The 24,701-nt window shown below is 38.4% G+C and overlaps 1 protein-coding gene across 2 annotated transcripts; it reads left to right on the top strand.

Annotated features, from left to right (window-relative positions):
- The first annotated feature begins 698 nt into the window (after positions 1 to 698).
- On the top strand, positions 699 to 17,682 carry LOC149921959 (uncharacterized). Of its 2 annotated transcripts, XM_090163890.1 has the most exons (20): positions 699 to 1,101; positions 1,165 to 1,302; positions 1,375 to 1,418; positions 1,488 to 1,551; positions 1,612 to 1,725; positions 2,137 to 6,756; positions 6,787 to 10,068; positions 10,128 to 10,302; positions 10,876 to 10,967; positions 12,320 to 12,415; positions 12,481 to 12,615; positions 13,297 to 13,418; positions 13,489 to 13,673; positions 13,738 to 13,840; positions 14,485 to 14,602; positions 14,793 to 14,961; positions 15,036 to 15,136; positions 16,061 to 16,192; positions 16,267 to 16,342; positions 17,288 to 17,682. In XM_090163890.1, exons 1-20 carry the CDS (start codon positions 1,042 to 1,044, stop codon positions 17,368 to 17,370), a joined length of 9,909 nt encoding a protein of 3,302 aa, XP_090020016.1. In that variant the 5' UTR covers positions 699 to 1,041; the 3' UTR covers positions 17,371 to 17,682. The 2 variants fall into 2 exon arrangements, with proteins under 2 accessions (XP_090020016.1, XP_090020015.1); XM_090163889.1 differs by having other exon boundaries at positions 2,137 to 10,068.
- Positions 17,683 to 24,701: the final 7,019 nt, after the last annotated feature.

Genomic DNA, 24,701 nt, shown 5'->3' with positions numbered 1-24,701 from the left:
TCTATGGGTCCCCTGTGACCTGATGCTTTTATCGACTATCACAAAAAAAAAGAGGATTCACGATGCCGCGTAATAAAACTGCAGCTCATCAGTTCTGCTATTAATGCCTAAAAACGAAGCAAATCAGTGTAATTTTTACATTAAGGAATTGTTCTTAGAGACGGTATCAATATTTTTCTTTTAATAAATCAAATTGTGATAGTATATCCTCCATACTTCCATTCATAGAAATCTCATAGGTAACTAGAATGCTGCCGCCTATGGCTGAGCTTGACGCCAGTTCATTTTGAACCTTCAGCCAATAAGAGGCCGTAGAGTGGTTCCGCCAAGGAGGATAATAATCCTTTTTGATTCTGCTACTATAGTGGGAGATGGGTGAGGTCATTCTCTCTGGTGACATTAAATTCTTGGCAGAACCACTCTTTGAGCTCTGATTGGCTGAGATCTGGCTATCGTCTGCCACGGCTTTTGGTCCATTTGCCAGTTACACGGCAGCATTCTAGTTACCTATGAGATTTCTATGCTTCCATTACCTATCATGTATTGCATGGCCTCTTTTCTTTTTCCAAAAAATCGTTTATATAAGTTCCACCGGGAAAACGCTATCGGCAACGCGCGAGAGAGTGACTCGGAGGGATTTCGAATCTGGGTACGAGTTTAAATTATCTTTGGCCGTGGTTTATTAGACCAGTGAAATTAGTCGCAAATTGGCGGGATGGTGCCGATGGCGGCCGTGAAAGATAACAATTTTGTGCTTAGTTTTAAAATTTCTTCGAGACACGGTGTACTAGGCTTCCAATTTCAATCAGTGCTACAGTGAAATTTTAATTTTAGTTAGTGTAAATTTATTAGATTCATATTATCTTTATAGTATAATAACTCAGGTTGTATTGTAACTAAGCCTTTGCTTGATATTGTGCTAGTTTCTACTTTCAAGCGCTTTTCAGTTCTAGCAGTAATTAGACAATTATAGTGATGATTATAAATATAATTTACTAGTTGAGTGTGTTACGCTTACACAAATAAGCCGAATTTTTCAAAATGGATTTGTTTAAAAATGTTAAATTTTGTTTAACTGATGAAGTTAATGACAGTGTAAAGGTTTGTACAATCGCTAACTTCTTTGAATTTCATCCAAATACTAAAAGAGTTTGAATTGCTAAGGTCAAGAAAATTTTAATAGATGGAGGTGGCAAAAATATTAACTACCTTTCTGACATGGTTACCCATGTCATTGCGGATAACCCTGATAGTCCAGATGTCAGTGAAGCGCAAGAAATATTTGAAAAACCAGTTGTTACTGTAAGTAGTGAACTTGGACAGTTTCTCCATAATGTAAATATGCACATGAATAAGCTAAAATTTTCTTTACAGAGCAAATGGGTAATTTTGTCAGCCAAATGTGGAATATTGCTTCCGTATCCTTTAATACTTGAAACCCTTTAGTTTGTTCCCGTTTTGTACATTTACCCTTAACTCTTAAACAGTATAAGTGGGTTTTCTCTAAGTAAGAGTCAACTTTTTTATGGAATACGTGCATGTCCTTCTGAGGTAATATTGTCATTTAGAAATAATTGAATCCAAACAAGGTTAATTGTATACATTTTTTAGATGTCCAAAAATGATGTCAAAGCGGTTTGGGCTATGATAACCTATTATGGCGGCTCCTTTCAACTAGAACTTAATGAGAGCTGCACTCATCTTATATGTGCCAAGCCTGAAGGAGTGAGTATTATACCATCTTAATTGTATAGACTATATAAACTAATCTTGTTTAAAATGGACTAATCCTTTAAAATAACACCAAATCTCTCTAACTTTATTTTAAGGGAAACTGCCCTAATAAGAAGGGTAAAATTTTATGACATTTAAATTCTATCACATAAATAATTTTTCCAAGCATTTTATAATATACAATGTGAAATAATTTAATTGTCGTAAAATTTTACCCTTCTTATTAGGGCAGTTTCCCTTAATATAAAGTTATAAAGCCTTTTTATTATTATTATATTATTATTATTAAAGATAACAAAAATCATTAACAGAAACTAAGGGAGATATGTTAAGTACTGTAATACTTAAAAAGGATATTGCCCTATTAGATTTTATTTTTATTTACAAGAGATATAATTGTAGGACAAATATCAAGTTGCTTTCAAAAATCAAGAGAAAACCAAAATAGTTACTCCCGACTGGGTTGTTGATTCAGTGAAAAACAAAATGGCTTGCGATGAGGACTTGTACCATCCTAGGCTTCTAATGATTGAACCACCCACGCCTCCACCCCAACCACCATCCACAATGACCAGTCCCGGTTCATCAATGACCATCAAACCTGATTCAACTACAAATTCTCAACAATTACCCCAACCAATGATTGTTCCAAATAGCCAGGCTGGTGGCTCTCAAGTTGTCAAGGATGGAATTATAAGAGATGAAAAGGGGGAATTGGTACCTGGACAAGTACAACAAATTCGAAGGCCATCTGATTCTGAAGAATTTAAGGCAGCATTGCACTCTTTACCTCCCCATCAACAGCAACAACTTATACATCAGTTACAATTGCATCAACAGCGTTTAATCCAACAACGCCAAAGACAACAACTGGGTCTTCCTCAAGATGGAAATGGAAATGTTGCGCAGGCAAATCAAGCGATGCAGCAAAGACTTCAGCAGCTTCAAGGAAATCAACAAATTCAAGGAAATATGTTAAATCAACCAAATAGCCAAGCTAGTCAAGTTTCGCAAGGTAATCCATCAATTCAAGTAAATCAACAAATACCAACTAATCCTTTGAATCAACAAGTCCAAATTGGTCAGAGGGTTATGGGTAATCAACAGCAAATGAATGCAAATCAGCTTAAGCAAATGCAATTTTTGCAAAACATTCAATCAAAATTGCCACCTGGTCAAATGGTAAAGCTTCAACCTGGCCAGCAATTGAGAGGCGTTGATCCATCGCAATTGCAACAAGGGAAACTATTTCAGTTGCATTCTCAACAGCTGCAAGGACAAAACCAACTCTCTTCACTACAGCAGCAATTGCAACAACCAACTACACAGCCTCAAGGCTTGCGATTTCAACAACCACAATTTGTGCAACAGCAGGGGCAAATCAATCAAAATGATGGAATGAAAAGTCCCCAACTGCCTCAACAATTAATCAAACAAGAACCCCAACTTCAGAATCAACCAGGAAATAGAATTACTCATCCTGGTCAGATACAACAAAATTTATATATTCAAAATCAATTTCAGCAAACTAGTAATCAAGGGCAAATGGGAAATCGCCAGGTTTTTCAATTCCACGCTAATCAACCTCAAATGGAGGCGCAACAACAAAATGCTCCCACCAGCCAATCTCCAAATCAGACTCAAGGACCTCAAAACCAACTTATCATGCAAAATAAAAATGCTCAACATCAACTGAGCCAATCACCAGGTGCCAACCAAATGGGTGCTGTAACAAGTAGTACCTCCCAACAACAGTTGACTCAAGTTTCAACGCAATCGCAACCACAGATTAATCAGTCTCTTGACCAACAAAATTTAAATCAACCTCAAAGTGGTCAGTTATTAGGTCAACAGACTCCAGGCCAAAATATCCCCCAACATCAATTAACGGCTCTGCAACTTAATCAACTTCAACAGAGACAGTTGCAACAAATTCGTTTTCAGCAAAACCGTCAACAACAGCTTCAGCTACAAATGAACCAACTGCCGCAAAATCCCAGGCAACAATTAAAATTTCAAACTGGTCAACATTTCAACCAACAGCCGAGGCAATTACTTCAAGGACAAGTACAACAGATTCAACTTCAAAACACCCTTTTTAAACAGAATCAACCACAGACTGGCCAGATTCAGATTCAAAAGGGAATTTTTCAGCAAGGAGCTCTCCAACATCAAGCTGGGGCCAAAAGCCAACAGAATAAAATTCCCATATCTCAAAGCTCGATAGATTCATTAGGTAATAACCCAAATCAGCCCCAACAAATGCAATTAAATCAACTTCCCCAGGCAAGAACACCTGGCTATGCCACACAGACTTCTAATTCTGGCCAGGAGCAGTCTAATGAGTTGCAAGGAACATTACCAAACCAAACTCTCACCCCACAACAGTTGCAACAAAAAAGAATGACACTACAACAAATTAGGAATCAATTGCAACAGCAAGGTAACGTTGCAAGCCCTGTGGAAGGTGAGCCACAGTCTGAACAGAGGACTCAACAGCAAGAACAAATTTTGCAACAATTTCAGTCTTTAGTTCAAAATGGGCAATTGCACCAAATAGGTCAAATGAAATCTACTCAAAACTTGTCTCAGATTCAATTGCAAAGTGGGCAGCCTGGAAATCAGATGGTACAAAATCAAATGAAACAGACAAATCAAATCTTGCACCAGTTACAGCAAGATGCACCGGGAAATCAAGGGCAGTCGATGAACCAAGCTAGACATCTTTTGCAGGGTCAAATTCCACAAACTGGATTTAATCAACCTAATAATAACAACCAAAATCCACAGTTGGGAAATATTCAACAACAAGGGTTATTTCAGAATCAGGCTGGTCAAATTGATCAACAAAAAAGGCTTATCCAAGAGCAAGGTATATATATTCAGAATCAGTCTCAAACCCAGGTTGGTCAGATTCAAATTCAGGCTGGTCAAGCTCAAGGCCAACCACAAGTTGAGCAACAACAGATGCGAAACTATATTATAAGTGGGCAACCAGTCAATCAACAACCAAAGAATTTTTCTCTGCATCAACAACTAGGAGGTAATATTCAGCATTTAAACCCTGAGCAAATTCAGCTGTTGAGAAATCAAATTCAAAATCAACAAACAAGCCCATTAGGTGGTAATATCAACCAAAATGAAAAGAATGATCCAAATCAACAACAATCTAACCAAGCCCAAGCAAATCCACTGCAACATCAAATTACACAAAAATCAGTAATGATGCAACATATTCAGCAACAACAGCAATTAACTGCCAATCAACTTCAACAGCTGAAGCAAATACAAGGGCAGTCTGTTGCATCTGCCCAAGCAGCACAACTGCAGCAAATAAATAAAATGAATCAAAATTCATTGCAGCAACAGCAGGCACAGAATATACAGCAAGACCAAAATGATCACTCTAATTTAACAACTCAAAATCAGCAGAAGCTTAACCAATTGCAACATCAGCAATTACAACTACAACAACAAAGTGGTCAGGGTCAAGATAATTCCCAGAAAACTCAAGGAGAAGATCAATTGCAACATCAACAAACATTAGAAAGCCAACAAACTCAAAGTTCTCCATTGATAAATCAACAAGTAACCCAAAATCAGTTGTTGCAACAGAGAATAAATCAACTACAGCAACAACAACAAGCTTCCCAAATTCAGAAGCAAATGTATTCTCAACAACAGTTATTACAATCTCAACAACAACTTCAAATTCAACAACAAAAGAAGTTATCGCAAACTCCTCAGCAAATGAATCAAATTCCTCATCTGCAACAACAACATCAACAAGGAAATGCCCAGAGTCAAACCAGTGGCAATCAGATTCTACAATCCTTAGATAAAGAACAGGTACAGCAACCAGGTCAAATTCACCTACAACAACAAAATCCTGGACTGTTTCAACAACATGGAAACCAAGTTCAAGCCCAACAGCATAGTGGCCAAACTCAACAGCTTCCTGGTCCAATGCAAATTCAACAGTTTAAAGCTCAACAACATGCTCTTCAAATGCAGCAACATAACGCTGGCCAAATTCAGCAGCATCAACTGTCTGGCCAGATGCAGCAGCAGAATGCACAGGCTCAAGCCCAAATGTTGAGTCAAGGACAACAACAACCAGCTGCTCAAATTCAGATTCAACAGCAACATCCTGGACAGATTCAAATACATCAACAGCAAGGGCAATCACAACAGCCTCAACATCCCAGTCAGCAGCATCCAGGGCAAATTCAAGCTCAACAGCATCCAGGCCAAATTCAAACCCAGTTACAGCAACAACATCCTGGACAGATCCATACCCAACAACAGCAGCAACCACATCCTGCTCAGATGCAAACATCACAGCAGCAACATGTTGCACAAATCCAAACTCAATTACAACAACAGCAACATTCTGGGCAAATGCAAAGCCAAAAACAACTGCAACAGCAGCATACTGGACAGATTCAAACTCAATCGGGGCAGATTCAGACCCAACAGCAACCACAATCTGGCCAGCAACCACAAATTCAACATGGTGCTCCTATACACATGCAACCACAACAACATTCTGCCCAGCAGCAGCTACAACTTAATCATAATCAGTCTCAACAGCAGATTCACTCTCAGCATCAACAGCAGGTCCTTACCCCACAACAGCTACAACATGTGGGCCAGATACAAGCTCTTCAACAACAACGCGTTGGTCAAATGCAAGCTCAGCAACAGCAAAATGTTGGTCCAATACAAGCCCAACAACAACAGCAAAATGTTGGTCAAATACAAACTCAACAACAGCAAAATGTTGGTCAAATACAAGTGCAACCACAACAGCAAAATGTCGGTCAAATACAAGCCCAACAACAGCAAAATGTTGGTCAAATTCAAGCCCAACAACAGCAAAATGTTGGTCAAATACAAGCTCAACAACAGCAAAATGTTGGGCAACTGCAAGCCCAACAACCACAAAGTATTGGTCAACTACAGGCTCAAAAACAGCAGCAAAATGTTGGTCAAATACAAGCTCAACAACAGCAGCAAAATGTTGGTCAAATGCAATCTCAACAACAGCAGCAGCAGCATCAAAATGCTAGTCAAATGCAAGCTCAACAACAGCAGCAGCAAAATGTTGGTCAAATGCAAGCTCAGCAACAACAGCAGCAGCATCAAAATGTAGGGCAAATGCAGCCTCAGCAGCAAAATATTGGACAAATGCAAGCTCAACAACAACAGCAGCAGCAACAACAAAGTGTTGGTCCAATACAAGCCCAACAACAGCAGCAGCTACAAAATGTTGGTCAAATTCCAACACAACAAAATGTAAATCAAATGCAAGGACAACAACATCAGCAAAATATTGGTCAAATTCAAACCCAACAGCAACACCAAAATGTTGGTCAAATACAACCCCCACAGCAACACACTGGTCAAATGAAAACTCAACAACTCGCTGGTCAATTGCAGATCCAACCGCAACAACCTCTTCCTGGTCAAATTCAGGCCCAACAGCAACAACTTCCAGGTCAAATGCCGGTACAACAGCAACAACCGCTTCCTGGACAAATGCAGGCCCAACAGCAACAACTCTCTGGGCAAATGCAAGCCCAACATCAACTTTCTGGTCATATGCAGGGCCAACAACAACATTCTGGTCAAATGCAGGTCAAACTTCAACACCAGAGTCAAATGCAGGGCCAACAGCAACAGCACCCTGGTCAAATGCAGGGCCAACAGCAACAGCACCCTGGTCAAATGCAGGGCCAACAGCAACAGCACCCTGGTCAAATGCAGGGCCAACAGCAACAACACCCTGGTCAAATGCAGGGTCAACAGCAGCAGGTGCAAGCTCAGCCACAACAAGTCCCTGGGCAAATTCAACATGGTGGTCATCAACCAAATGCAAGCCCTGGGAAAAACCAAATACATCTAGGAAGTCATATGCAACAGGGAAATCAGCTGCTGCATCAACAAACAGGACAAATACAAGGAAATTTAAAGCTTGATCCTCAAAATCAAGATATTGGAACAAAACCTCAAGATCAAATGCAACTACCGCCTTTGGAAGATGTACCACAACGACCAAATAGTGGCAATAGTCAGTTAAATACAGAAAACAATGTTTCTCAACAAATTAACCAAAACCAACTATTGCAACAGAGAATGAATCATATGCAACAGCAACAGTTACAAAAACAAATGTTGCAATCTCAACAGATTCTCCAAAATCAACAACTTCAAATGGGACAAAACCAACAACAAAAACCACCCCAAACAGCTCAACAAATGGGATCAATAATGCAACCACAACAGATTGGGCAACCTAATACCGTAGATAATGAACAGAATATTTCCACTAACCAGAATGACCCTTCTGGCCAGAAGCTACAACCTGGGCAATTCCAAAAACCAAATCAAGGTGTTCCATTTAATCAAGTTCAGGCTTTCATGCAACAAAGGCAAATAATTCAGCTTCAACAAGGACAGCTAAAGGAAGGGCAATCACTACAGCAAATTCAACTACAACCAGGTCAAATGAATCCTCAAATGCGGCAACAATTTCCACAGTCTATTCAAATTCAGTTGAAACAACAACTACAACAACATGGTCAGCTGCACCCTCAAATTCAGCAGCAACTTGTAAGGCATCATTTACTAATAAATCAGCAAGGTTTAACTCCTCAACAAATCCAGCAAAGAAAAATGCAACTTTTGCAACAACTTAACCAGAAAAATGTTGAACAATCTGTTAATAAGGAAAGTGAGGAAAAAGGTGGTTCATCGGGAACAAAAACACCAGAGCAACCTGAAATAGTTCAATCAGGAGAGCAAACTGACTCTCAAATGTTAGAAAAGTTTACAAACCAAATAAACAATTCAAATACTCCTCAAGGTCCTGTAGTTTCTCAACAAAACATTCCTGGTAATGCCCAAGCACCACAACCAAGTCAACAGCAAAGAATTCAGTGGCAAATCCAGCAATTAAATCAACAAAGAATGGCTTTGGGCCCAAACCAACAACCCCAATCTATGCAACAACCCCAATCTATGCAACAACTGTTGCAACTAAAGAACCAACGTCAGTTCCAGCAACAAAGAGGGCAATTAGTTTCGCCTACACAGCAAACATTGATTCGAAACATAGTACCTGGTTCGGTGCAGTTTCAGCCTGTACAATCGCAGCAATTGCCAGGAAAACCACCAGCACCTAGGTTATCATCTCCTCAACAACAACAACTGAAACAGCAGCAAATGCAACAAATGGCTTTACAACAGCTTCAGCAACGACACCTACAGCAACAACAGCAAAGGTTGCCCCTAACCCAACAAAATCAACTGGGAATTGCTATGAACCAGCAGCCTGCTCTAGCTGGTCAACCTCAAGTTACACTTAAACCCCCGCCTCAGTATCCTTATCCAGAACGCCCTCCTCTGAACCAATTAACAGGACAGCCTAGACTTCAGTTTCCCAATCAGCCTCCTCAAAATTGGCCTGCAGCAAATCAGACGGGTACTGGTGTTGGTCAACAACAAATTGTTAGAGCTGGCTTGCCCCCAGGTATCCAACAATCGACACCACCCAGAGGCTGGTTGGCTATTCAGCGCCAACAAGGGCCAAAGGAAGAATTGAGCCCAAGCCAGCAGTTAGCTCTAAAACAACAACTACTTTGGCAACAAAAGCAAAAGCAACAATTATTGCAACAATCTTCACCATTGAAACAAGAATCTCAACAGCTTCCCATTCAAAATAATCCGAATCAACCTGGAATATGGCAATCAGATAATGTTCCTCAAGATGGCCCAAGTCTGTCTGCAGTTTCACCATCACAACAAGGCAAAGTTTCTCTTGAACAGCAACAAATAAACAATTGGAAGCAAATAAAGCAACTAGAACTACAGAGAAGGCAGTTGCTTGTTCAGAAACAGCAGCCTAAAAAGCCAGGAATTGAGTCGAACCAATCTGAATCTAATAATGATCAAGGCTTAGCTGATCAAAACCGAGTCAGTCAACCACAGCAAGTGTTGTATCGCCTACAAACACAAACTACTGTGGCTCCATCAGCTCCTGGACAGCCAACGCAAACTCCCCCACCTCAGTATCCTGTTACAGTCAGCCAAATGAATGCCATTCCTGCTCAATTTCAACCTTCAACTACCTCTGCAACAATAACTCCCCAAACAACTCTCCAACATACTGTGTCTCATCCGCTGTCAAATGCTACAGTTGTTACACCAAAAACTAAAACTGCATTGGCTAATTTATTGAGCCATCGTCTTCAAGGCTCTGCAAAAACCTTTGAAACTGTTGATGGACTTTCCAGTGCAGCCAAAAGTCAACCAAATCAACCAAATTCTACGGTATTTGCTTTTTTTTTTAAATCATTTATGGTTAACATGCTAAATACTTTGTTAAATAGGCATTACATGATGCTCAAGGACGGTTTAGCTCTGCACTACAAACACATAATGCCAATGCTATTAGAAAGTCAACGGAAGAAAGGAACTTTTTAAGCACTAAACTTCCTGCTGTCCCAGCACTTCCACCACCCGTCAAACAAGCACATTTCTATGGCCATGAAAGTGCTATTCCAGGTATTTTTTTACACTTGTAAGGATACTTGGAAATAGTTATATATAGTTACCAGGTGTCCCAAATACCCAACCCCCTCAAGTCTATTTTACGTGTCATTGATGAAACGCCCGTATAATTGTTTAACTTTGACCTTTCTGTGGTTTTTCAACACTAGTTAAGCACTTTCGTCTCGCAGCAAGAGAAGCCGGGTTCTCGATCCCAGCTTGTGGCACTGGGGGAAAACTCAGAACAGCTCCTTCTATGTTGAGTCTCTCTCCCCACTGGTTTAAGGGGTTTCCCTTTCCATAAAAACTTGTTGAGGATAACAGTAATAGTTAGTGTAGGGAGATGTTGGCTCGGGTGGCATGAAGAGCTTGCCACCACCACCCTACTACACATTGTAACGACGACCACCTGAATTAATGGCTTTAAAAGTCGCTTGATGACTTAGGCCTAAGGTGGTGTCTTGGTAATTAGCCTAGCTGATTATTATTTTATTATTATGTTAATGACACCTGGACACCTCTATGTCCAAGTTTGCTTTTAAGATGCAAATTCAAATTAATGCAAACTAATAATTTTCATACCTTTAGTTCCTTCTGAGTTTAGCTTGGTTGGGTGTGTTTTTTACATTCAAGATTATGATAAACAGTTTGGAGAAGAGAAGTTGCAAGTGTGGAAAAAAGTAAGTCGTTTTCATTGTCATATTGGGTGCTGCGTTGCCTCTGAAGCAGCCCATACTTCTCCATAATTCATATGTGTATTGTGTTGCAAGAAAATAGTATCCCCTTAATACTGAAGAGACAATAAGTTGGGTACCTTTTTGTGTAACTAGAAAGAGCAATGTTACCATTCTAGAGGTCCAAAGGGGCTGGCCTAGAATTGCTTTGGCCACACCTCCAAAAATTACGCAAAGAAAAACCCTCCTACGCATTGTAACCCAGCCACCTGAATTAATGGCTTTAAAAATCGCTTGATGACTTAGGCCTAAGGTGGTTATGAAAAGCTTTATCAGTACTCCCCCCTCCACAGGTTGGCTAGTGGCCTACCATGGCCTCACATAAATTTTAAGACTGGTGACTGCTCTGTTTACGAAAGTGGGGAAATTAGTAATAGTTAAGCCATGCCAATTCAGGTGGCATATTCTTGGTAAAAGTGAATCTCCCTCCTCTGCAGCCAGCTAGAATTTATTGCCACTCATCAGGAGCTAGTTGTTTCCTGTTACACGCGAAGCTAGCTAGCTCCTGTGCCCCTTTGGTTGTAGAGGAGTTTGTTTTCCCAATACACAGTGTGGGAAAATGCACCCTGATCCAATTCTTTGGATACTTTAAACGATACTAAACATTTCTGTGGCCAAAATATTTTGTGGAAATGAAAATTTGAGGAAATATTAACGTTTTTTAGCGTTACCTTTCGCCAAAATTTGGCCCGCTTTATTGTTGTAGGTGAAGCAGGATGCCCCATGGACTTAATAGAAATAAATATGCAATTTTATTTGCGGAAATGGTTAAACTAGCGTAAATTAAATTTAAGTAAAACTTTTTACATGGCTACGCTCCTCTGCAAAATTTTGTTAAACTGCCCGCGAGCCCTCTGCTAATTTTGTTAAAGCACCCATCTCCAAAATGTAATCATAAACTAAGTGCTTCCACCTAATGGAGTCGCACTGTCGCTATGCTCTCGTGCTGGGGGCGCATGGGGCCACCCCAACCCTATTCTTGCCAATCACAATGGGCAGTCTAGCATCACGACCTAGAGGACATATTACCAAGAAAAAATAGATTATATTTGGTCCCCAACCAATATTGCACAAAATGGAAAATTTCGTGTACCCTACTATATCAAAAACAGAAAAGTAATGCTAGAAAACGTGAATTTTGGGTAATATTCAAAAATTAATGTCTCAGCAAATTTTCATTTCCGCAAAATAATTTTAACACAGAAATGTTCAGTATCGTCTAAAGCATTAAAAAAAAAAATGGACATGCGTTGGTGTGTTGATATTCACCCTGTATTTTTTTTAAACATCGTTTTTAGATTATAGATGAAAATGGGGGTGAAGTTGAGATGGAATATAGTTCAAAATGTACTCATGTTCTGGCTGAAACTCAAAGAAATTCAATTGTTCAACAGGTAATTAAATAACGACTCATGTTTCATCATGCAACATTTCTAAATAAATTATGCTTAAATTTCAGGCAATGAGAGAAGGGAAAAGGTGCGTAACTGCATATTGGCTAAATGATGTATTGAGCAAAATGAAATTGCTACCACCATGGTTGGCTTTACACTTTCCAACTCCGTTTTCAGAAGAGAAGCCATGTAAAAACCAGGTTTGTATAACATTTTCATGGTGCTCCAAAAATAAATTGGAGGCTGTAGCAGCAAAACAGAGTGCATGACTGTAGTGAAATAGGCACATGACTGATGTTTTAAGCTGGCTTCATGCTTCTCATTTCGTATAAGCCTTAGATTACATCCCATTGTTTCTTTTCTGATGCCTATTAAATTTGCAAATTTATGTCTAGGCCTAGGTTTCTACATAAGGTTTTTTACATAAAAAAAGCTTCTAGTATATTTAGGCAGGAATCAATACCTCTACTTGGAATGCTTATCCTGCCGTATCGCGTATGGTAAGATCTCTCTGACGGCTTTGGGCCGCCTATGAGAAAACAAAATCCTCTCTGCCAGCGCTCCCCTCTCACGTACTTGTTCGTTAAGTTAACATAGTGACGTCAAAAAACCGTCAGCCAAATCAAGACAAAAATCTGCCGAGATAAGCATTTCAAGTAGAGGTTTAAGCAATGCAAATCAGGATACATTGCTAAGTACAAAAACTAAATGAAAAAATTATCTAATAAAATGCACTACACCTTGTTTTAACAAAACTAGTGCGAAACACCCTACTGTCTGATAAACCTGGTGGAAGAAATGTTTATACTCCCTTTAAGCATTACCGTTTTTAATTTAGTTGTAATTAGACCTAATTTTGTAAAATTTCAATGAATTTTCAGATAATAGCAGTGACAAACTTTAATGGAGACGAAAGAACTTGGTTGAAACAAATGATTAAAATTATAGGAGCTAAGTATACTGGATATCTTACTCGTCAGAATACTCTAGTCATTACGAGAAGGTAAACTTATATCCATTAAAATTTGTGAAATTAAGTGGTCTTACACAGTTTTTTATTACAATTATTGTAGTAAAGAGGGAACGAAGTACGAGAAAGCAAAGGAGTGGAGGATACCAACCGTTTCTGTTCAGTGGCTTCACGATGTTATGTTTGGTCATAATGATGCTATTCGCCTTCCAATGGCACCCAAATATCAAGTTTACGATCTGGTTGATCCTTTTAAAGTAGATTTTGCGCTAGTGCCTCATTTTATGGGTATTTTTATTTTTGTTTTGGTAGTTAAATGCTATTTCAAACTTACTTATATATCATATTTCAGCTGCTTGGAAAAGTGCTATAAAAGTAAATGAAGAAATGTGGAAGGGTAAGAAGAGAAAGCATAGCGTGGATGAAGAAGAAAATAGAGAAAATAAACAGCCAAGGTATTTTTTTGCTCAAAATTTTTCATCTTAAAAATGTGTTGTTCCGAGCGATATCAGGAACGTCCTTCCTCCAATCACAGAACATATTTTCTAAGCATTTTTTGGGGAAATGTCAAAAGATTGAATCAGGCATTGTATCTGATGGCAGTAATTACAATGCCCTTGAAAACAACGTGAATATCGCTTTCAATAGAGGGCCATACAAGAGTAATTGGAAGAAAGCAAGATGCTTTGGTGGTGAAATTAGACCACATACTATTTATAAAATTTTCAGCGCACTCCAAAAAGTTAAAACGTACTAAATATATATATATATATTTCGTAACATAAATTTTCCAAACTTACTAAATACGATTAAATAAATCCAAAATGTATTTTTGTACTAAAAATTTGAAAACTTATTAAAAAAGTACAAATATACCGCTAGGAAAACTGGAATTCCTGGAAAAGTCAGAGTTTTATTATGGGTATAAAAATCAGGAAAAGGTCAGGGAATGTAATTTCGGTTTAAAATAAGAAACTTACTAAAATATGAGTTAAAAATACAAAATCTTGGCGCATAATAAGTCTGGGAAAATCTCGAATTTGATTGTAAATAAATTGTGGTAACCCTGGGAACAATTCTTTTCATGATATTATCATAGGTGTGAATCGCCAGTTGGTGAAGAAAATGTACAAGTTACCAATCCTAATCCTCCACCCGAAGCATCGAAACCCAAAATATTGTTTACAGGAATTAAACATATTAAATTATTGTCCAAGGTATTATTTTTATTTTATTTATATGCAGTGCCGTATTAACCCATAGCAGGGCCCCTAGGCTTAGAGCTTTTTTTTGCCCCTGCTTGGACCCTGCTCTTGGTGGGTCCCTAGGCTTTAGCCTAGACAGCCTTATGGATAATGCAGCACTGTTTAATATGTGCAACCCTAATTGATGAAAACAACTTTTAAGATTGCCTATGAAATGGGTGGTTGCGTTACCTCACACCCTAAAGAATGCACGCATGTGGTGACTCCTAAATTTATGAGGACAGTCAAAATATTATGTGCCATTAATTTTGCAAAGTATTTTGTTACACCAGATTGGTTGCTGAATTGTGCCAAACAAAATACTTTTGTTGGTATGTTTCTTTCTAGTTTTTTTTTGCTTTTCAAATTTGTAATTTGTATTTTAAATTTGTTTAATATATTATAGATGAAAAGCCATTCGTGATAAACAATCCTGATGATGAGAAACAGTTTGGGTTTAGTCTGATGGAAACTTTAAACAGAAGTGATCGCCGCCCAATATTTGACGTAATGTTTACTATATTCTTTTTAGGACTTATCACCACTAATAGAAATTTATTCACAATGTGATTCTACTTAAAGTTTGATAGCTTAGCAATGGTGCCTAGTTTTTTTTCCAGGGTCTGTGAAAATTTCGAATTGATAGATAGGCCTACTCTTTTGTCCTGTCTTGATTAGGTTTGGGTCAAGGTTAAGTTAAATTAGGTTACTGTATGAATAATAGTCTTTCGGTTTGAGAAATTACTTGAGTTGTTTGAGGTTTTTAAAAGATCTGTAGTTGTTGCCCCCCCCCCCCCCTGAAATGTATGGTCATATGTACAAATCTTTTTTTTTTCAATGGTGTGCGCTTCCTGCAACTAAACTGTTAAATTACATAACTTTTTACTGAGGCGTAAAACCATGATTTTCCTAAACCTAAAACCTAGGGTACGTTCAGCAGCACTCATCGGACTCACCGATAATCGCTGACTTCGGTTTCCTACTGTACGCTTTTTCGCGTTTCCGGTTTTGACGTCACGATGGTCATCAGTTGCTCACCAAAGTCATTGGCTGGATGGTAGAGCTGGTTTTTCCGATGACTTATGTAAAACTGACTATAAATTCCACGTCATTTAAAAAAAACACTGATGACTGAATAAAAGCGTTCCTCATCGCTTGGAAATATAAAACCATGGACTGTTACTGAATGTATCCTATATATATATATGTATATGTATAAAGTTTTTGTTACTCAAGCGAGTCAATTTAGAGGTACTAAATGTCAGTAGCGTAGACAAGGGCGGGGTTTTGACACGGTAACCCTTTGGCTGTATTAAAATTTCACCCCCTTCCTGACCCCCTTAGGTATTTTACATAGTTTAAATCCCTCCCTATAAGGATTTCTGTCTACACCACTGCGAAATGCTTTCACTAATTTTTACTTTCATACAGAAATATGTATTTTTTGTAACTCCCGGGATATTTCCATCAACAAATGTGTTAAAAGATATTGTGGAATGTGGAGGAGGGACTATTGTAACTAAGAAAAAACCTACGAGAAGGCAGTTGAGTACAATGAAGGAGGTTGGTATCAAATGAGTAAAATAGCCCAATAAACTTCTATTATTTAATGTTTTTTATTAAATTTTTGTATTTAGAGTGGCCTTAAATTTGCTGTTATTACTTGTGACAATGATTTGCATTTATGTAAAGAATTTTTTAAAAGAGATATTGGTATATATTTTATTACTTTTATCATAGTTTTTTACTCTAGCTCTTAACGGAGTGGTGCTTAAATGGTCGATCTCTAGCAAATGTCGATCCTAATGTAATCCAATAATAAAAAATACTATCAGTTTTAGGGGTGTGCAAGCACTCGCTTAAATTGAGTACTCGAGTAGAGTTTAAAATAAATTTGTCCAAGTTTAAACTCTATAAAAACTTAAGCAGTTCTCGTATTACCGAGTTTCAGGGCTATGCGAGCATTAATTTAAACCGAGTACTGGATCAAAAATAGAAAAACTCACTGAGCTTCCGTTCTTATCAAGTTTCTAAAATATTACGTCATAACTCCACCAATCAGGGCCCACGAAAACATTTGACGTCATACTTTATCTGCTACTGGTTTTTCATTGGATCATGTGACAGATTTCGAATTTTGAATTGTCATGTGATGATTAAAACAACTAGCATTGACTGTGTCGTTTTAAGTTTTCCTTTAAATAAAATACAACGCAAACTCCATCGATTGTCATTTCGTCATTCCTGATTAATTTTGTTAGAAAATAAAAGTTAATATTTCTTCCAACTTGTCAACTTAACTTAATAATTAGTATTACAAGTTACAAGTAATCAATCATGGATGAAAGTGATGAAGTTATTTAATTAACTCATTTAATATTTTAAAACTCGAAAAAGTAATGGTCCAATGGAAACTCGTTAAGAATTTTAAAACTTGTTAAGGGCTCTAAGCTTAGAAAATGGGTTTTTAAAACTCTTAAACTCGCTAGGTTTTTAAAACTCAAACTCGACTCTGTAGTTAAAATTTGATACTCGCACACCCCTAAATTCAGTTTGTCTTTACATAACTACAAAAAGGATGATCTTGACATTGAGCACCCCTGCGTTTATGCTCCACTATTGCTTTAATACTAAATTTGTTTTCTTTATCATTTTTAGGTGTTTATAATGGAGAATTTATTTTAACTAGTGTGTTACGACAGTCTTTAGATTTTGAATCATTTGCATATCCCAATGTGTAATTTACTAGTTGAATTTATTATAATTTTTTATACAATGATGATTTAAAAGAGTATTAATGGTGATTTATTTACCATTTTGTAAATATTTTTGTTATTACAACTGCAATTATGTATATTTTCAAATTATTTAATCTTGGTAGTCATCGTTAAAAAATAGGATGTAAAATATATATCTTGGATAAATATAAGGAAATTGGCGCTGGAGTTTTATTTTCTATCATTGAATGGCATAGTAGTAAAACGGTTGTCACACGTCAGGGAATTTATAAATGGGCCTAAAAGGTCAGGGAATTTTAAGAATTTGTAAAAAGCCAGGGAATTCCGTTTTATCTTGACACTTTTTTAAGGTAATTTTACTCTTGATCTATGGAAAATTCTGTTATTATTATTTAGATCCTTAACGTTGAAATAACTTTTGTACTGAAATATAAGTTGATTAAATGTATTAACTTCTGATAAACGTAAAAGTTAAAAACTGCCTAATTTTGGCTTTAAAATGTCAGGAAAAATAACTTAAAATGGGCAGGGAATCCGAATCTTATGATATTACGGCAGCATTGCCAACCTGTACGATAATTATCGTTTTCTACGATAATTTCACCTTCCGTATGATGTACGATATCGGCAATTGTACGATAATTCAGTAGGATGTACGATATTGACAATTGTACGATAATTCAGTAGGAATGAGTTTTTGTAATGTACAGTCCCAGACAAAAGTTTCTGGACACTTTGTTTTTCAAATGTTTCAAAAACCGTTCAAAGTAGAAAGTCGATTAATACCTTTTTGGAAAGTATAAAAAACGGAGAAACTTTCTGCTATTTTAAATTTTTAAATATTGAATAAGTATTCGACCGAGGCCTAATAAACCGAAACATCGCCTTTTCGACCAATAGAAATTCGTGACACTTTTGCACGTGACAAACACCGATCGACGCACGGAATTGTTTCCTTTCCAAAACCAAAAATCGAGCTTATTAAGCCTAATCGAAATTCATTTCCAATTGACGGCTTTTAAAATTCATTTTGCGCGTGAAAATACCTCTACATGTTATGGTCAAAAAAGCACGCAAAGAAGGCTGTGTGCCCAAGACAGGTACCTGTAGCAACTGACTTAATTTTGAAATGAATTTCGATTAGGCTTAATAAGCTCAATTTTTGGTTTTACGTTTTCCTCAATATTACCGGAACCACTTGTCCGATTTTGAAATCGGACCCGGTTTTGGAAAGGAAACAATTCCGTGCGTCGATCGGTGTTTGCCACGTGCAAAAGTGTCACGAATTTCTACTGGTTGAACAGGCGATGTTTCGGTTTATTAGGCCTCGGTCGAATACTTATTCAATATTTAAAAATTTAAAATAGCAGAAAGTTTCTCCGTTTTTTAAACTTTCCAAAAAGGTATTAATCGACTTTCTACTTTGAACGGGTTTTGAAACATTTGAAAAACAAAGTGTCCAGAAACCTTTGTCCGGGACTGTACGTAGTTGAAAAATACCCGTTTTGACGCTTAGGTTTGGTATCAAAATTTATTCTAAAAAAATAGTACCATTTATAATATGCAAAATTATGGTATTTGTACCATAATTATAGCACGTATGGCAACGCTGCCGGTGATTCTCTTTGCCTTGGAACTAGGAGGATGTAGCTTGGAATATCGTGCCATCAGTGCTCTAAAGAGAGAGAAGAACCGCCCCCCCCCCATTTAATTTTGCCCCCCCCCTATTCTACTCGCTAGTCAGACCTCTAGATATTTTTGAAATACGATAATTTTCAGATGTTGGTACGATAATTCTATTCGATAAGGTTGGCAACGCTGTATAATTGCGGCAACCCTGTAAAAGCTCCATACAGGTACTGATGAAGTCTAACTTACCATGAATTTTCTACTCTTGTAAATCTTATTGTGCAGTAAAACTAGTAATTTACCTAGAAAAAATTGCAAATGAAAGAATTTCATGGTTCCTAGGTGATAATAATAGAAACTGCCCTTTTTTGTAACGTGTGGGACAAATTCAGTATAAACCACGGCTAACCAAGGTTGGTATTTTGTGCACTGACACTAATGACGGCTAACTAGGGAGGTGAGAGTTTTTTTTTATTCAAAGAAGGAAGAAATAAGGGCTGATTGAGTCTGAGAAGACCGCGAGCCCGGCGAAGATACCATCTGAATAATCCGGGCGAGATATGTGTAACGGCCACGCCAACGTTGGGACACCCGTGGCGGAAGTGTTCCGACCATCCGTTGGGGGATTGGTGGTCGTCCTCAGTCCTCAGTCCTCACACGGCCATCCACAAACTCTGCCTCTCAGACTTTTGGGATTACAGGAGTACGCCACTACTCCCGGCCTTTTAATAGATTTTACAGGTAACATTTACAAAATTAAAAAGGTTTCTCCTTTAAAAAAGGTGCTATAAACTAAAAAAAAAAAAAATTGTTTACCTCTGTGCCTCTGTTCTGTTGGTTTTGTCAGAAAATCAACTTCAAGGTGCAAAACGGACATTTTACAATACATTTTTCGGTTAGCATAGACAAAATTATTACCAAATATATTTCACTGTTTCTGAGTGAAAATACGAAATCGTAAAAACAATAGCATGGAAGAATAAGTAAAGGAAGATAATTCACGCGGCAAGCTAGAAACAAGTATCCAGGCCAACTGAGCGTTGCCAACCTGATCCAATAGAATTATCGTACCAACACCTGAAAATTATCGTATTTCAGTCCTATTTATCGTACCGTTCGTAGGCTTCAAAAATATCTAGAGGTCTGACTAGCGAGTAGAAAAGGGGGGCGAAATTAAAAAGGGGAACGGTTTTTACACACAATCCTAAGGATTTGTGTGTATTAGTCTCACGTACAGTGTAGCCGTTGCCGCCGATGCCGCCGTGTCGCGCATATCCCTTCAACGTTTAGGGCTAGAAGAGTCAATGATATCTCGTTCGAATGTACATACATTACCATTCATAAAGTTTTCAAATTGGAGCCCAAGAAGTTGGGCATTTACCCAATTTACCGTTTTCGGTGATTTCGCTTTATGTGGTAGATGTTTTCTTTAAAATTAAGTCCGATAACGTTAAAAAAAATATTATTGGATAGGTTAGGATTCAGTTGAACTACAACTTCGGTTATATCAGTAAATATTAAATTTAAGTATAGTTTTCGGGGTTATTAACCGGACCCCAATGTTCGTGGTTTTATATTTCCGCCTGAAAGTCGACATAACGTTCCTTAATTTAAGTCCGACTTTCATGAAAGTTATATTTTTGAATAGCCGTGGTTTACATATAGCCTAGAAATGCAATTTCGTTGCTTAATTTTAATTCTTAGTAAGGTATTTTGTACCGCGAATAAGTACCCCCATCAACTCCAACATTGGAAATACGTGTGGTTATAGAGATTTAAGCGAATTTCTCTCTGGCATTTTCCAAGGCCGTTCTAATATGACTGGGTTTCCTACAAGAGTACCCTAACCGCCTATCACAAAGCTATTCGTGATGCCAAGAGGGCATCACGGAGAAGTTTTTGCGAGAATATATCCGATATTCCCAGCACTGCCAAACTAATGAAAATTATGGCACATGATAATACTAAACATCTCGACACCATTAGGTTGAAGGATGGAAGTTTTTCGACATCTGGCAAGGAAACTCTAACACATATGTTGGAGACGCACTTTCCAGACTCTAGGGTCACAGACAGTTGTGGCACTGATAGTCTCCCTCTTAGGATACAACGTACCAAAAGGGAAGACTGGGCTGTGGCAAAACAGATTGTCACACACTCCAGGCTTATGTGGGCGATAAATTCCTTTAAGCCTTATAAGTCCCCAGGTCCGGATGGGATCTTTCCCATTTTGCTGCAGGAGGGCAGCGATACTCTCTGCCCACTGCTCTGCAGAATCTACAGGGCTTGTATTGCCTTAGGGCATATTCCAAGCTCCTGGAAGCTCTCTAGGGCCATTTTTATCCCCAAGCCCGGTAAGTCAAACTACCTTGAGGCTAAGGCATTTCGGCCAATTAGTCTCACTTCTTTTCTCCTGGAAATTTTGGAGAAACTGGTAGACTGTTATATTAGGGAAGAGGTTATTTCCCAAACGCCTCTCTCTACTGCTCAGTATGCCTATCAAAAGGGCAAATCTACTGAGACCGCCTTGCATGGCATTAGAAATTGCCTTGAGAGAGCAATTGAGTTTAAAGAAATCGCTCTTTCGGTTTTTCTTGACATTGAGGGGGCCTTTGACAAGGTCTCAAGTGCAGTCTTGATGAAGGCTGCCAAGAGGTTTGGTATCAATGACACACTTTGATCAAATCTATGCTGACGAACCGAAGGGTGACATCCCTCCTGCTTGGCGATTCCCTGATGGTCTCCACTAGCCGTGGGTGCCCACAGGAAATTCCCAACGACAGTTAAGGATGTTATGAGGAGAGCTCTTGCATCAGTAGAAAACTTGTGCAATGAAGTGAACCTCACGGTCAATCCCAGTAAGACGGTTCTGGTTCCTTTTACCCGTAAAAGGACTAGGGGAGCGTTTAATGCTATTTCCTTGTTCGGTACCAACCTGGAGGAAAGCACTGAAGTGAAGTACTTAGGTGTTATCCTTGACAACAAAGTAACATGGAAACCACATCTTGACTATATTATCAAGAAGGGTCAGCAAGTCCTGGGGCTTGAGTCCTAGAGTTGTTCACTGGCTTTACACAATGATCATCAGACCCATACTGTCCTATGCAGCTGTGGTCTGGTGGCCAAGGGTTACTCTCAAAACGGTGCAGTCAGAACTGCGCACTCATCAAAGGCTAGCTTGCGTTGGCATAACAGGAGCTATGAGAACAGCCCCAACTGCTTCTCTAGAAATTCTACTGAATATTCTTCCTCTACATTTGTTTATAGAGGAAGCTGCTACTTTTGGTGTCTATAGGCTAAACCAAAATGGGTGGAGGATGGCCAATAGTTGGGAAAAGAGCCACACTACGCTTATTAGGGATATTTAAAGTCGGTTACCTGTTCTCTCAATGGGTTCTGACAACATGGCTGCTAAACTTCGTTTTAATAAGCCTTTCGGCGTGTACTTCCCTAGCCGCACGGAATGGTCAAATGTTACCCTCGGTACCAGAGGGGAAGTTGTCTGGTTCACCGATGGGTCTAAAACCCATCTAGGTGCGGGCGCAGGGATGTACTGCCTAACGACCAAGTACGGCTTCTACGAAAGCCTTGGAATTTACGCAAGTGTCTTTCAGGCAGAGATTTCTGCTATCTGCTTCTGTGTTGACTTCTGTCTTAAGAAGAACTATCGCGGGAAAGTTATACAAATTTGTTCGGATAGCCAGGCTGCTTTAAAAGCTCTAAACCAGTCTAATGTTTCTTCTAGACTGGTTCTTAGCTGCTTGGATCTCTTTCTAATCTCCTGACGCTTAATAAGGTTCAACTTTATTGGGTCCCTGGACATGAGGGGTATCATGGGAATGAAAAGGCTGACGTCTTGGCCAGGGAGGGTGCGATGGCTGGGTTCTGTGGACCAGAACCCGCTGTCCCTATCCCCCGTGGCTTGATACGCAGCCTGGTCTCCAAGTACATGACTACCCGTCAACTCGAGCTTATATGTGTGGCCGTGGATATATATTGGTTATGTCACCGGCGTTGTAGGTTGCTGTGAATAACTCAAACAAACTTAACACATTAGAAGGATTGTGTGTATTCTGACCGTCGTACGTCTTGTTCTCTCTCTTAGAGCACTGATGGCGCGATATTCCAAGGCAAAGAGAATCACCGGCAGCGTTGCCATACGTACTATAATTATGGTACAAATACCATAATTTTGCATAATATTATAAATGGTACTATTTTTTTGAGAGCGCACTATAGTTTACTTGTAAACATATTTCTAAGAATAAACTTTGATACCAAACCTAAGCCTCAAAACGGGTATTTTTCAACAACGTACAATACAAAAACTCATTCCTACTGAATTATCGTACAATCGCCAATATCGTACGTTGTAATATCGTACATCCTACTGAATTATCGTACAATTGCCGATATCGTACGTTGTGATATCGTACATCGTACGGAAGGTGAAATTATCGTACAAAACGATAATTATCGTACAGGTTGGCAACGCTGCACCAACTCCCACAAACGGGGGAATGGGGTGGGTAGAAAACTATAGGGGCCGCATTGGGGTAAATAATATCACGTCACAAGCCTACTGCCATCGCGCCCTCTATACGTTTTAAAAATAAGTTTTCGAAAGCATCTGGAATTTTAAAATCGAAACGCCAACGGTTCCTTAAGAATTAAGTATATCAAAATGTTATGTTTCTAATTTTGTGATAGTTATGATCATTATAATCCATAATAGCTCACTCAAATATAAAAAAGCTAAAACAGAAGTTAAACACAATTGTTATGATTTCCCGAACGGATTAATATTTCAATTCGAAATCCAGTAATAATTTTTCTCGCTATATAAAGAGGGCGCCAAATGATGTAGCTCAAAGTACCGTCCCAAATATTTTTCCCGAGAACCCCGTTTTCTCCCCCCCCCCCTAACGCTCCCGTCTGTGGGTGTGAACCTTTAGGATGGGGTGAGAAGCGCGCTCCCATTTCTCTTCCTTTACTTATTCTTCCATGACAATAGTTTACAACGATACCTCTGTTGGGTTTGCAGGAAAAACCACTCGAAGGGGCAAATCCAGCCCTTTTCAATACATTTTTCTATTACCTTAACCAAATTGTAAAAAAACTTACAGAAGTACAGAGGTATTCTATTCGGTTTTCGAATTACTTATAAAGCGCTGTTCACAAATTACGCAACGCAAAAATAGGCGTATTCGACACCCATTCCCCTCCTAACAAAGAGTTACATTTAGAAAGACCCCACCCCTAAATTACGTCACAAATACTCAAACCCCTCCTACTCAATTATGAACCTAAAAATATTTTTGATTAAACCTACTATTTATTGTTTTACCTCTTAATGAGATAATTAAGTACAAACTTGTAATTGTAACTGAAAATGTTTATATTTATTTTAGGCTATTCTCAAAAATTCTAAAAGCTACTTATTCTCCGACGATAACAAGTTAGATAATTAAAATCGAAATGAAACTACTGCCAAAAATTACACTAAGATCTAGTTAATCTTAAGAATTGTTGAACCTTAAAGGGAATATAACCTCTGGTACACACTCAAAACTTACTGTTGAAAAAACAGCAAATACGGTTTATAATTTACAGCAAGGTACAGTTGAAGTGGGTTAACAGCAGTTTGTCGTAAAATTTACAACTTTCTGCTGTATAAAGTAGCGACTGTAAAAATTCATATTCGT

Source organism: Leiobunum rupestre, chromosome 11, assembly GCF_980474605.1.
Source record: "Leiobunum rupestre chromosome 11, qqLeiRupe1.1.hap1, whole genome shotgun sequence".
Classification (NCBI taxonomy): domain Eukaryota; kingdom Metazoa; phylum Arthropoda; class Arachnida; order Opiliones; family Sclerosomatidae; genus Leiobunum; species Leiobunum rupestre.
This window is presented reverse-complemented; position numbering and strand designations above follow the sequence as displayed.